General features: G+C 40.9%; 1 protein-coding gene across 5 annotated transcripts in view; it reads right to left on the bottom strand.

Annotated features, from left to right (window-relative positions):
• FGD4 (FYVE, RhoGEF and PH domain containing 4) overlaps positions 1–12,857 on the bottom strand; it is a 76,466-nt gene that overhangs the window by 43,731 nt on the left and 19,878 nt on the right. Inside the window, exon 1 of one of the 5 annotated variants that reach the window (XM_017740008.1) lies at positions 11,585–11,974. The exons of 3 other annotated variants lie outside the window; for them this stretch is intronic. In XM_017740008.1, the coding sequence (XP_017595497.1) occupies positions 11,585–11,600 (16 nt within the window). In that variant the 5' untranslated portion in view covers positions 11,601–11,974. Of the gene's footprint in view, positions 1–8,740; positions 8,831–11,584; positions 11,975–12,857 lie in introns of those variants that run through there. One more of the 5 variants, XM_017740011.1, reaches the window with a different exon arrangement.

Below are 12,857 nucleotides of genomic sequence, written 5' to 3'. Positions count from 1 at the left end.
CAAAATCCACAGCTCCCAGAGTGCAGCTCACTAAGGGGCATTGCTGTGTCAACTGTTCAGGCCAAGGCTAAAAATCTCCATCGAAATGGTACCTTATTCATTAAAAGGATTTCCTGAGAAAACAAGGTTCTGCTGTGGTCAGACTAGGAACTTATTCTGCACACACAGCTTTATCAAGGCGCTCACGCCTGTTGAAGGTTATCGCTCACAATCACATAGAGCTGAGCCAAATACAGACTGCTGCTGAGAATAGAGCTGCTCTGTGGTCGGCCATGGTCGCCCCTCCTCGTCACCTTCAGCTCCAGCTTCTGCTTCTGGCTGCTCCTTCCCCTGGGCCAGCACCAGCTCTTGTTGCCCTGCACCGTGAGATGAGCAGCAGAAACATGGCAGGCGGAAGCTGGAGTATATTTTGGATCAGTTTGACCTCATGGCCACCCCAGCACTGCTGCTTGCACAAAGGAACAGCTGGGAATAGGGCTGGAAGGGGACAGGACAGCTCCTCTCAGCAGCAGCAGCCCTTCCTTAGACCTGCCTGATGAGATCATTCAAACACAACCCCAGTTCCTCAGGCAGCTGTTCAGACTTTCATTCTATTTGGTTTACACATGCACACACACAGCCTTAATACAAAGTCTAGCAAAACCAGCAACAGCTGAAAACAAATCTTTAATGCAGGAACATTAGGTGGCCTTAAGAATCAATTTTGTTGTCAGCATCACATGCCCCTCACTACATCGGCAAGTATTGGTTGTATTCAGTGGACAAAAGCCATCCACTGTAATACACAACAGTAACACAAGCAACAGAAAAGAGTGCTTCTCTATAATGGGATTTTTGCAACTGCTTACATGAAACAAAAGCTCCAAGAGGTATTCTGGCTTCACACCAACAACTCAGCACATGGGAGTGTGGGGAAACAGAACAACTTCAAATTCGTTGTTGTTGTACAAGCCATTAAACAAATTCTCCATCCTCTCTGGAAGCTGTATTTGCCTGAGATGGACGTGCTGCAGACATTTAACCTGTATTTCGAACTAGTGATTCTGTTAATCATGTCACATCCTCAACCCATGTAAAGCTGGAATGGTAAAAGGTAACAGAAACATACCCACAGCATACTTCTGTACAAAACTGAGTAGTCAAATTCTCTGGGAAAAAGCATCTAATATCTGTGGAAATCTGAGCCCCAGTGAACAATACCACCTTCCAGGTGATGCAGACAAGAAAATTGTGGCAGAAACACAAACTTGTGGTGAAAATTTCTGTATCTAGTGTATTGCATGCAAGTCTCTTGTGATATAATAATACATTTTGTTATAACAAAAGCCCAAAACACACAATATTCAGCCCAAATACTTGCTCCACAATCAGCAGCATGCATTTCAGTAGGACTGCTCAATTCCTAGATTTTTTTAAGTAAGCAGTAACACAGTCTGCCTTTTCAAAACACAGTTGTTGCCCTGTAGATACAACATACAATCACATTAGATATGCAAAAAGGCAGACATGCTGCAAAAACCTGCAGCTTTTACGGGGCTGAGGTAGAACCCCATCATGGTTATTTCTGACCAGATTAAAGAAACACTTGCACACTTCTGTTGCTCCTATGCTTTATAAAAACTGAGAAATTTTACCTGAAGTCAGAAATGCCATGCACAACAAAATACTACCAGCCAGTTACTGTGTTTACTGGCACATGATTAATACCCCCTCTTATAATCAGGAGTGATTAAATACACTGAAGAGGAGAGGAAGGTGGGGAAAGATTTAAGAAATGTAAGGGAGAAAGAGGTAATAGTAACTACTAGAAAAGAGAAATAAACAGTGAAAATTTGATAAGCATTTAATTATTTTGCTTATCATCTGCAAGGAAACGAGAAGCTAGAATGCTTGCAAACATGCTTGCATCTGCAAGTATGTTTGAAGCTAGGTGATGCATTATCTATTTTTTCAGAGCGTTTTAATTAGAAATAACTTGGATCCATGAACATTTAGACAAACAATCAGCCAGCTTGAAATGCCAGTAAGATTTAAAAAATGGCCTATTTATATTCACAAAGATTACACTAATGTCTTAGTACTGGATAGGTCCTCCATCAGCAGTTCCATAAGCCAATCTCAACACCATTAAGTGTCCTGTTGTATTCATTTTCATTCCCGCTTGCAAGCCCATAGTCCTTCTCTACTGCTGCAGCGCTGTCCAATTTTTACTGCCACTGTGATCCCACTCTTGTTCATACTTAATGAATGAAAGAAATGCAGTGTTTCTGGATGTAAACAAAATCTATGGGAAGAGTATTAGTCTCTTGTGACAAGAGACAAAACTAAAGGATCAAAATTACTTCTCTTAAATTATATAGTCATGAATGTCTCGTGTATTAAGTCCCAAGAACACCTACCCACAATGGCTCTGCTCTTGCTGCTCTACTGCTGGATCTTTTCCTGTAACATCAATGCAAATCTTCACACTTCCTACCCAGCCCTGCACAGAAGTGGGTGTTCAGCAAGTAGACCCTGCCACGGCACCGGCTCAGGCACAGTAACCAAACCATACATTCTCCTGACCAGCTCAGTGCTAAGTAGCACTGACACTACCGGAGACTACTTCAACCCATCCACTTACTCACCCAACACTACAGGAGCTCTGGCAAGGACAGAACAAGAGCAAGGAGCAGCTTCCTGATCACAACCAAGAAGGCAGAAAAGTGGCTTCTCAGTTACACCACCACATGTTGAGGCCTGAGCCACACATCCAGTACATGAGGTCATAGATTTTGCCCACACTTGTGTCCAAACCTGGCCTCAAAACTGAGTTTCAAGTAACTTTTTACCTCCCCTACACAGATTTATCCTTTTTGCGAGGGGAGCTGACAGGCTCCTCAGAGGCTTATACTGCTGATGCATACCCAAACACATGTCAATAACAACTGGCCTAAGCTCAAATTATCTGAGAATTATGAGTGTGAAGGAGGAGAGTATGAAGTCTGGAAGTCAACGTTTCTCTCACAAGAAAAAAAAAAAACAAACACTTCCTCCGATTTCTATTAAAAGCCATCCTTCCAAGTTGATTACACAGTTGTGCTTTGATACATCCTCACCCCTCCCACTGCAGTGGTGATAGAACTGTGAATGTTTTGCAGCTGCAGAATAGTGAAAAAAACTCCATATTGATATTCTGCTCTGTGCAGATGAGTTCTAAAGGTTAAACATCAGGCCAGCCTTTACTGTGGTGAGCCACTGCTGAATGCTGTAAATAGCTGATAACCAAACACTGCAAAAAGAGAAAAAAAATAGCTTTTGCTGAAGTCAGGAGGCCTGTCTCCCCAAATAAATTAGTTTTCTTTCTGCAAGAAGGTGCTGGCCAGAAAAATAAATAGCAAATAACAGACGGTTTAGAATTATCTTTGAAAAATGGAATCTTGGCAAAGTATAGGGGACACATCAGGTTCTATTAAAGGATTACTTCAGATGAGTATGCTGACAAAATGCTAACATGTAGGGGTTTTTTTTCTTGCAGAGCTATTCCCCAGACACAGGCAAAAATATTCTAAGTTCAACAGAAGAAGGTAGGCCATTTTCTGGGAGTAATAAAGGTGTAAAGTATACAGAACTATTATTTCTCACTGCACATGAATATTACTAGAACTACCAAACTAATATTACCCCCCTTTCATAGCATTTTCTGCATGGAGTAAATAAATCTTCAAGTGAATATGGTAGGTATAAACTGCAGATTGCAAAAAGTAGATAAGTACTGCTCTTTCAGTTCAATGACCCATGTGAATGCACTCACAAGATGTGATGGTGAAGTTAAACAGGAAACATTACTGAATTTCAAACTGTCAGGCCAAACACTTGCTACACAATACTTGCCAAGAGCCAGAAAATATTTAACTTCTTGGTAGATAATGGTACCTTACTTTAGTAACAGAGAGCAGAGTTTTCCAGACTGTTGTATGAACAACAGTGTGTGAACCACTGGCAACAAATAGAGCAGCAATACAGAAGGAAAATTGAAAGAAACTTCAGCAAGTTTAACTGTGCACTACACACAAAATATTCTAAAAGAAGAAATTACTTTTGAAATTGTTTCATTTTTAATAAATGAGGCAGGTTATGCAGAGCATCAGTGACAGAATCCAATATTAAATGTTCCCATATCTGCTTGGTCTAAGATGAGACATTACTGCATTGGTTTGGTTTGTAGGTATTCATGAGACTTGAGCATTCCATGCTGCTTTTCCCATGTTTTGCCAAGCATTACAGTTGTTTTGGTTGGAAGAAATCATTCCTCTTTCTGATGGTAACTTTCATTTCTAGACTGAAATACAGCTTTCAGTAATTTCTGTTAAAAAGATGGAGTTGCAATGGAAGCCACCACATTTAAGTAGGATAAATATTTAACGTAACAAATTCAAGATGATAAAGTCCAAGCTTTAACAGAAAGCACCAAAATATTAACTAAATAAGATTGATCAGTAATCCCCTGATCTCAGTCTCAGCATACAGTAAGTCACGCAAAGGAAGGAACTGAATGGTGAATTACACATCCACTACAAATGTCCTGCCAATGCTGGCTACAGCAGGCAGACTCAGTGTGCTTCATCTGTTGTCCTGTCTGGCTGTGATCTTTGTTCTTTTGGCTCTGATAGTCGTTTCCTTGCAGGCAAACCTGCACATCTGCTGTGACTCTTATTAAAATGAGTCAAAAATTAATGGGATTAGCTTTCAACATTTGTTTCAATTTTGGATTAGCACGATACTTTAACATGCATTGCTGATGCTGCTCCAATAAAACAAAAAGCACTGTACAGGACTTCAAATGATTGTAGTTTGAAAGTAGTAGCTTATGACTGAGGTCCTCTGCCAAAACCACAGCGTTTCTTCACTACGGTTTTTATCACTCACCTCCACTTGTACGCACTGCGACGATGGCTTTGCTGATGGTGGAATAGCTCATAACTATTTAATGAATAAAGGAGGTTTCTTAAATACACAGAGAAAGGAAATGTTCAAACCACATCTCCAGAAAGACATGACTGAAGGGAGAGCTGCAAGTATGAGTTCTGTTTACAGGAATAAAGTACTCCTCTTCCACATATTTAGTTCCTGTATTACAATATGTTCCCTCAAAGCTTTGTTTTCGCTTTGGTCTTTGAACATGTATTATCAAGCCCAAAATCTAAAGAGAAAATATGCAAAAGTATTCTTTTACTTGTAGAAACTTTTCATGGCTTGTGTTTCATAAAATAATGTCAAAATCTTTCAGCAGATTTGGACAATATTTTTTCTGTGCTTTTATTACGACTACAAGACTTACAAGTGACTGCAGTTCCTGACCCTACTGCCATATACCATGAGCTTCATGTAGCTAAGAACCACAGGATTCAAAGCCACAAAACAAAAATACCAAGAAAGAAAATGGGTACAATAAGAAGCAGCAGCTCCATCGCTCCAGGATTAGGCAGGGCAAGCTGACCCTGTAGCCCAAGTCATCTGCCCTGCTGTTACTGTCTCATTTCTGCACCAGGTAACTCCAGGTAACTCCTCCCTCCTTGTCAGCACTGCCTTTTACCAGTGCCATAACTCATGATGGCAACTTTCAGCTCAAGAGCTGCCTCTCACATGACTGCATTTCACAAAGTTGAAGGAGCATCCTGACTACATTGTGGTAATGGGAACACTGGTGAGTTCTGTATCTGGGGGGCATTTCCTCCCCTCCCAATCCCATGATCTCTTTACAGCTTCCTACTTGTTCGATGAAGGGAGGAGTTGAGAAAGTTTCGTGTGGCTTTCTTGAGTTCCTACTTCATTAATAGTCATTTTGATTGCCCTACCAAAAGAAAAGATTGACAGGATACACCTCCACCGTGTTTGCCCAAAATTATTTTTTCATTTTAGTTTTCTCCGCAGGGCTGTGTGAGGTGAGCAATGTCCCCTCAACCGTTGTTCTATGCAGCACTGAAATTTTTCACTAAGTTTTTAATTGTCACCAGCATATTCTGCACAGATGGCTATCATCACTTTCTAAGGGCCCCAAGCTCTTATTTACTAAACGAGATACCTCATTTGTAAAAACAGATTTACTGATCGCAGAAGAATCTGTCTGGGCAAGGGTTGTTGCATTGAGCCTGGTGTTTCTTTCACTTTATTTGTCAAGTTTTAAGATTATTTATTTTCTTCTTCCTTTTATCATATGTCAGATAAACAATATGACACCATGTTGGGCAGTCCAATTTATTAAGGAAAGCACCTGTAATACTGGGGTCAACTGAAGGAAAAATGCAGCTGACTACCTTGTACAAATCACTGGAATAATTCAAAAGGATTCATTAGCATTTACTTACCAGGCAAATGCAGGGATTACTCAGACAATGACAGAAAGGCCTCCTCTTCTATAATTCATAAGCCATTATAAAATACGAGTGTGTTTAGAGAAATTTTATCTAACTACAAATTTCACAATTTTGCTCAGTATTCATTGCTTCTGAACTTCTCTAACAAGTCACTGGCACTTCAAACTTGTTCTCTGCCCAGTTATCTGTGCAGTTATTTCATCTCAACTCAGAGCTATTTTGGAAACTATCCATATGCTTTGAGACATGAAATCAGCTATTTCTGTAGATAAAAGGACTAAAAGAAAGCATTTTTAGAAACAGGATGCTAAACAACCCAAAGCAAAAAGCCCCTACAGACCCAAAGGGGAAAAAAAATAAAGTATCTAATTACAGAAGGTTGAAACTGTAACCGATTTAATATTTCAGAAGATCTGAGCAGAAGCTGTAAAATACATGCACGTTCAAGTTATTTAAAGAAATAAATGCATAATATAGTATATCCAAAATGCAGAACAGCCAAAGATCCAGAAAGAAGTCAATTACTCAATACAAGTCAATAAAATTATCACTGATAGATGGAAACTGTTTCCCTGATCCAACTGCTGAGGCAGTCCATGTGTCCTGCCAGCATCTGACAACTCAGAGCTCATCCAGAAGCCAGCTGTCACAGACACAAGTTGTTCCACCCACTTCCCTCCCCTCCTCCTGGCTGCCTGCTCCCACCACTTTGTGTGCACCAGTGTTGGCACCCATCTAGCCTCAGGATGCGGTCTGGGAAAGATAAGCCATCAGAAATGTAACCCCACCAAAAAACAAAGCAGCCATTTTCATGCATTCATTCACCTTAGACGCACTGGAGCTTGGGCAAAGATGCAAATTTATTGATAGGGAAAGGAAGACAAGATTCCCTTTCCAGATGTGAGTAGCCACTAGATAATATTGATTTTATTGAATCATATCGCAGTGGGGTTGGAGCAAACAGTAGGAACAGAAAGGGAAAAAATAATAAAAACAAACATTATCTAAAAAGGGATGGCTTGAAATACGTCCTAATTATAGAACAGGCAGCAGGGTATTAACTGCACAATAGCATTACAGCAGGCTACCAGGCACTGCTTCCTGTTACAAGAAAGGTTACAAGTAAATGTAAACTCGTGAACTTTATGATAAAGAGGAAGGTGGGGATGGAGAGAAACCCTGTCGCCCCTCCAGAGTGGCTCCAGCAGCACAGTTGTGCGGCACCACGGCTGCCCCGTGGCCAGTGCCTTCCTCCCCCAAGGCCGGCGCTCTCAGGCTCCCCAGGCACGTCAGTCTCCCTGCCAAGTAATTAACAACCATCAGCTACGAAACGCTGCGAAACAAGCAGCTCCCTGGGAATGCTCACTGCACCAAACCAGAAATATAAAGAACCCAAAGCTGGACACTTCACAAGAATTCAAGTGCTTCCTGCTTTTGACCTGGTTGAGGGAAAAAAAAGTGAAGAATAGACACAAAAAGCCTCGTTTAAGTGCATTTAGAGCCTTCCTGTGAAATCATTCCGGAAGGACCTTCCTTGTCCAGTTCCTTTAAAGCCCACCACAATTATGTCAGCTTTTACATTGCCTCTTTTCCGTAAGGAACAAGAAACCAGTGACCATTTCACACTAACCCACTGGTCCATAATCATCCTTATGTAAGGAAGCCAAATGCCTGGAATCCAAATGGGGAAAAATCCCGTAGCCCTTAATTGCCAGAGATGACCACTCTTTGTGCTGTCCAAAGAATTCACTCCAGGTTAACAGACCTGCACATGAAGGCAGTTGCCTCTTGAACATTATACAGATTGAAACAGCTTTACACTTCATGCTCTGAACAGGCTGAGAGATTCAAATTCAGAAGTACTCTGTTGTTTAGTTCTCTCTCCTTTCTTTTCTAGATCTCCCTTTAAGATCTACTGTTAAAAAAAAAAGGAAAATAACAACTGTATGATGAATTTTGAATGTCATTCCTTAAAACCTGTGAAGCTAGAGAATTCAAATATCTTTTTTCTATGCAAACTTGAAAATTTATCATACCGTTCCAAAAAGTTTCATCCTCCTATGAATATTTATCTTTGAGTGTGCAAATGGATAGGAAATACTATTTCTAAAAAAAAGTAATGTACTGTAAAAGTAATTAAACCCAACTACACTTCAAGAAGAGAAATAATTTTGAACTGGCTGAAGTTTTGTCCAACACATACCAAGGGCGTGCCACCTTTCACTTTGCAAAAGTTTTGAAAAGCAAATGTTTGAAGGCCCAAGGACAGACCAGAAAAAGGCTGTTCCCGCCCAAACTGCAGCTACCCCAGAGTGAGACAAGATGAGAAGTTCCATCCTTTCCATCCCTCCACATCCCTGTAATTCCCACTGCTCACTTCTTACCAGCTCCAGGGCTCGCTCGGTTTCTCTCCAGGTCAGCGTAACCCTGCACAGCTCCCGGACAAGTGGACACCCGTTTTACCCCCAGAGTTTTGTGCTGTGGCAGCTGAGCTGGCTTGTGGATGAGCCCAAGAGGCCCAGGGAGGGACCTGGCAGCCTCCTGGCAGCAACTGCCCACTGAATCACTTGAGCTGCTCACAAAACTGCAGCCCAACAGAATGTTGCTGACTCCTATGTAATATTTAGAGTTTTCCTTAGAGCCTCAGCTCTTGGCATCAGAAGAAAGAGCACTGAAATATTCACTAAAAAAAGTGGATGGCTTGCATGATGGGGAAGAAAGTTTTCCAAAACAGAGAGCAAATAAACTCTACGAAATTACTCTTAAAAATAACGTTTGTTTAAGGTTAAGCATTTAATTTCTTTTCTAATACAAGGTTTGGCCATACTCCAATCCCTCTCCACCTCACATGACATAAGCCAGCTGTTGCCTCCTCTTCTTTTTGTTTCCTTTTTTATAGTGTCAGGTCATGACTGCAGGGATATTTTCACAAGAAATTTAATCCTTTTTTTTATAATAATTATAAACTCAGGGCAGAAGGGGAGAGATAGAGAAGAGGAGAATTACATAAATATTTTCAATTTTTAGTAAAGACTCAACAAATTCACTGAGTTTACAAGCACTGATGTAAACCAACAGACATTTTCTGTTTACATAGCACCTACCACATAAAAGACTAACATAAGACCCAGTGCTGCAGTCACAAAGAAAGGCATAATGGTGGCACTAATGAAAACACTGGAGTCCCTGTTGACTTCTGGGCCATGGTATCAAAGAGCCTTTGAAAAGACATTGCTTGAAATTAGTTTTTTCCTTTATAGTGAATACTACTACTAAAAGAATATAAATCTATAAAGTTTGAATCTTCAAAAACATCAATGCTCCAGGAAAGATACATTCTACATACTGTGTAGGTGCATTCTACATGTTGTGGGCCTTTAGTACTTGGAAAAACTCCTTTGCTCAGGTAGCTGGACACACTCAACTGCCCATAGTGACAGGGATGAATGAACTGCTATGGGAATTTATACTCCCTATAGGTCCTGTCCCTCCTTTTGCCCTCTCACCCAGTCCCAGCAGTCAGCACTGGAAGGATTTCTTTCTGTTTCAGACTGGAGGCATCCAGAGCTTCAGCAAGAGACTCACTGCTTCTCTGATACTGTTTACTGGGGTCCAGGGATATCTGTCCACTTGATTTAAAACCCACACAGACTGGAATTACTTGCTGTCACCCTTTCTCTGTGCACTATCTATATCCATAGGTCTTCTACACCTGATAGTATAATCTATGTCACCTTTAGGCATGTACAAATTTATTTGTACATCACATAGTTAATGTCAAAAACCCAATCAAATATCACAGCTTCAGCACTCTATTTGACATTCAGACTGCCACTGTTACATGTAAGAATTCTGTAGGCTTTGGCCTTTGCAAACTGAAAGTAAGCCAAGGGGTAAGAGGAAATAGTAGTTATAACACATGATCCTTCCTGAAAAATCCATAAGGGTTCACATCACATTTACAGGAAAAGGGCAGGCATTACATATCCTAGAAAACGGCTCTTGAGAGAGAAATCTGTGAAAAAAGTTTCCTACATCCACATGTCAGTTCTTCTCAGGATACAACAAAATGGTATGTAAGGAGTGGGAGGAAAGGTGTGATTCCCATCCCTCTGGTTGATTTTTAAAAGCTAGAGGGAAAAGGGCAATTTCAAACTTGCTCATAAAACAGATAAGGAACCAATATAATTTTTTTAAAACAAGTATTCTTTGTACCCCCCCCCCCAAAAAAAAAAGCAGATGCCCACAAGGACTGAAACCAGGAGAACTGGGTATTTGCATACGTCTACTCAAAGCTTCTCTAGCAAATCTCAAACTCACTCTGCCAGTGACTCCCTTCCCTCTCTTTAGTCTCAGAGGGCTTTCCAGAGAGGCAGACTGGCATAATAACCCAAACCTTCCATGGATCAGCTCCACCCATCTCTCTGTATAAAACCTAATTCAGAATATTTGCTGTCTTACATTAAGTGTTAGGGTTGGGTATGCCTTTTGATTGAACTTATCCCAAGATGAATTTTTCTCAGAACTGAAAAATGCACTCACTTAGAAGTAAAGCACTATTTTCAATAGTATTCTTTAAAACTCATTTACAAGCATACAATGGAAAAAATCCAAACCTTTCACTGGAGGGTGCAATAAAAGATTTTTTTTATAATTCTGGAAGGCAATCCTGTACATTAAGTGTAGCATAAGCATCAGTTAAATGGATTATTGCAACATTATACATGAAAAGCTGGGTATAAGTCACAAGTGTACACCTACTTCCTAAACAAGGATATAAATCTTATGCAGGATATAAATCTTTGAGGCAATGCTTTCTCACAGATATGCTCGATAGAAACCTTACAGCTATGAGCAGAGCTCAGTGAACCCGGCAAATAAGCCAGGAACTGAAACCACTTACGAACATCACAAAACTAAATTTCCTTTTAAGAAAGTCCAGAGCTGGTGAAAGCAGCAGCAAAACAAGCCAAAAGTGAAGGGGTTATTGGTGTGGCAGACGTATCAGGCAATCAGTTCAGGAGCTCATTTACTTCAAGCTCATTTACTGAGAATAGGAGGAAAAAGCCACCAGAGCATTCCAGATGCATTGCATCACAAGGCAGCTGATGTTCACCGGTTTATTTGCCTCAGACTAAAAAGTTTTAACTCTTGGTGTCTCTGGACACAAACACACCCCGAGTCTTGAAGAGTGTAAAGTTTAACAGAAGCATCCCGGTCAGCCTTACCTGGTTCAGAAGACATTGTTTGCAAATGTAATCCAGTACCACTGCACGAGGAACTGATTTTGCACTGGTAAAAACCCTATGAGAGGCTCACATTTATCCCATTTACAAGCCCTACAAGTTGCCAGAAAGGATTTCTCCCCAGGTGCTCCGTATGTGCTGACAGTTTACACGCTGGGTCTCTCAGTCACACGATGCTCCTCCTCCTCCTCCTCCTCCTCCTCTTGGAGGGCCAGCCCGTGCTGAGAGAAGCATAAGCTACGCAAACCAGTCTGCTCAAAGAAGAGAGTGAAGTCTGCTCACGAGGAAAGAGGAAAAACAAAGAAATCAGCTTATGTAACGTACAAACTGCTGGAGAAAGAAGGAGGAGGAGGAGAAGGAGGGACTACTGTAAGTTGTTTTGTCGAATACCTCAGCCACTAAGAAAGTTTTGTCACTATTAATTGCGTTGCTGTTCGAAATTAAAGCGGCATCAAGGTTAAAGGACAAGTTAGTACATTTTTCTGTTTGGTTCTTTGTTCTCCCATATTGCATGGTGCTCATTTCAAATCATCTTCTGCATTTCCTAATCTCTCTTTAGAGATATGCCAAGAATGAAGCACATACGACACACAGGATCCCAGAGCACTGACCAAAAGAGTCTACGTTAAAGAATTGTTATGAAAACATTAGTTTATTCAGCATAGATTAAAATTGATTAGAACAATTTAAAATCAATTTTTAAATGACATAAACTACATACTGTGCTCCAGGGTACAATACAAAGATATTAGAGTGAATTATGAACTGAGGAAATACAGAGTTTCAAAAAGCAAAATGATTAACTGGAAAGGGAAGTAACTTTCTTTTATTGTTCAGAGCTCCCACACCATGTGATCCTTTCATCTCAGCAGGAGAAAAAACTGGGATTTAAATCCAGCCCTGTCAATTCGGATAACATGAATCAGAATATTGCAGGCAGCTGAGGTCATTTTCAAGCACTGCACTGCTCCAAACCACAGCTCCCTGCAGCCCCTTCCATCTCCAGCCTCGCAGTCCCCACGCTGACAGCTCTGCAGAGCTGCTTGGAGGGCTGAGCACCAAGGGTTACGGGGAGCACGCTTGCAAAACAATCCGTAAGTATCTGTTTGTCACTGAGGGGACAGCCCTCTGGAAGGGGCAGCTAATTGTTTCCTTTCTATTACACATGTTGAACGGCAGGGGGATAGTGCCAAGACCAGCAAAAAAAAAAAAAAAAAAAAAAAAAAACTTCCCCCCACTTTTTTGACACATTGTG

The sequence above is a fragment of the Corvus brachyrhynchos genome, unplaced genomic scaffold (genome assembly GCF_000691975.1).
Source record: "Corvus brachyrhynchos isolate BGI_N302 unplaced genomic scaffold, ASM69197v1 scaffold27, whole genome shotgun sequence".
Taxonomy (NCBI): Eukaryota; Metazoa; Chordata; class Aves; order Passeriformes; family Corvidae; genus Corvus; species Corvus brachyrhynchos.
This window is presented reverse-complemented; position numbering and strand designations above follow the sequence as displayed.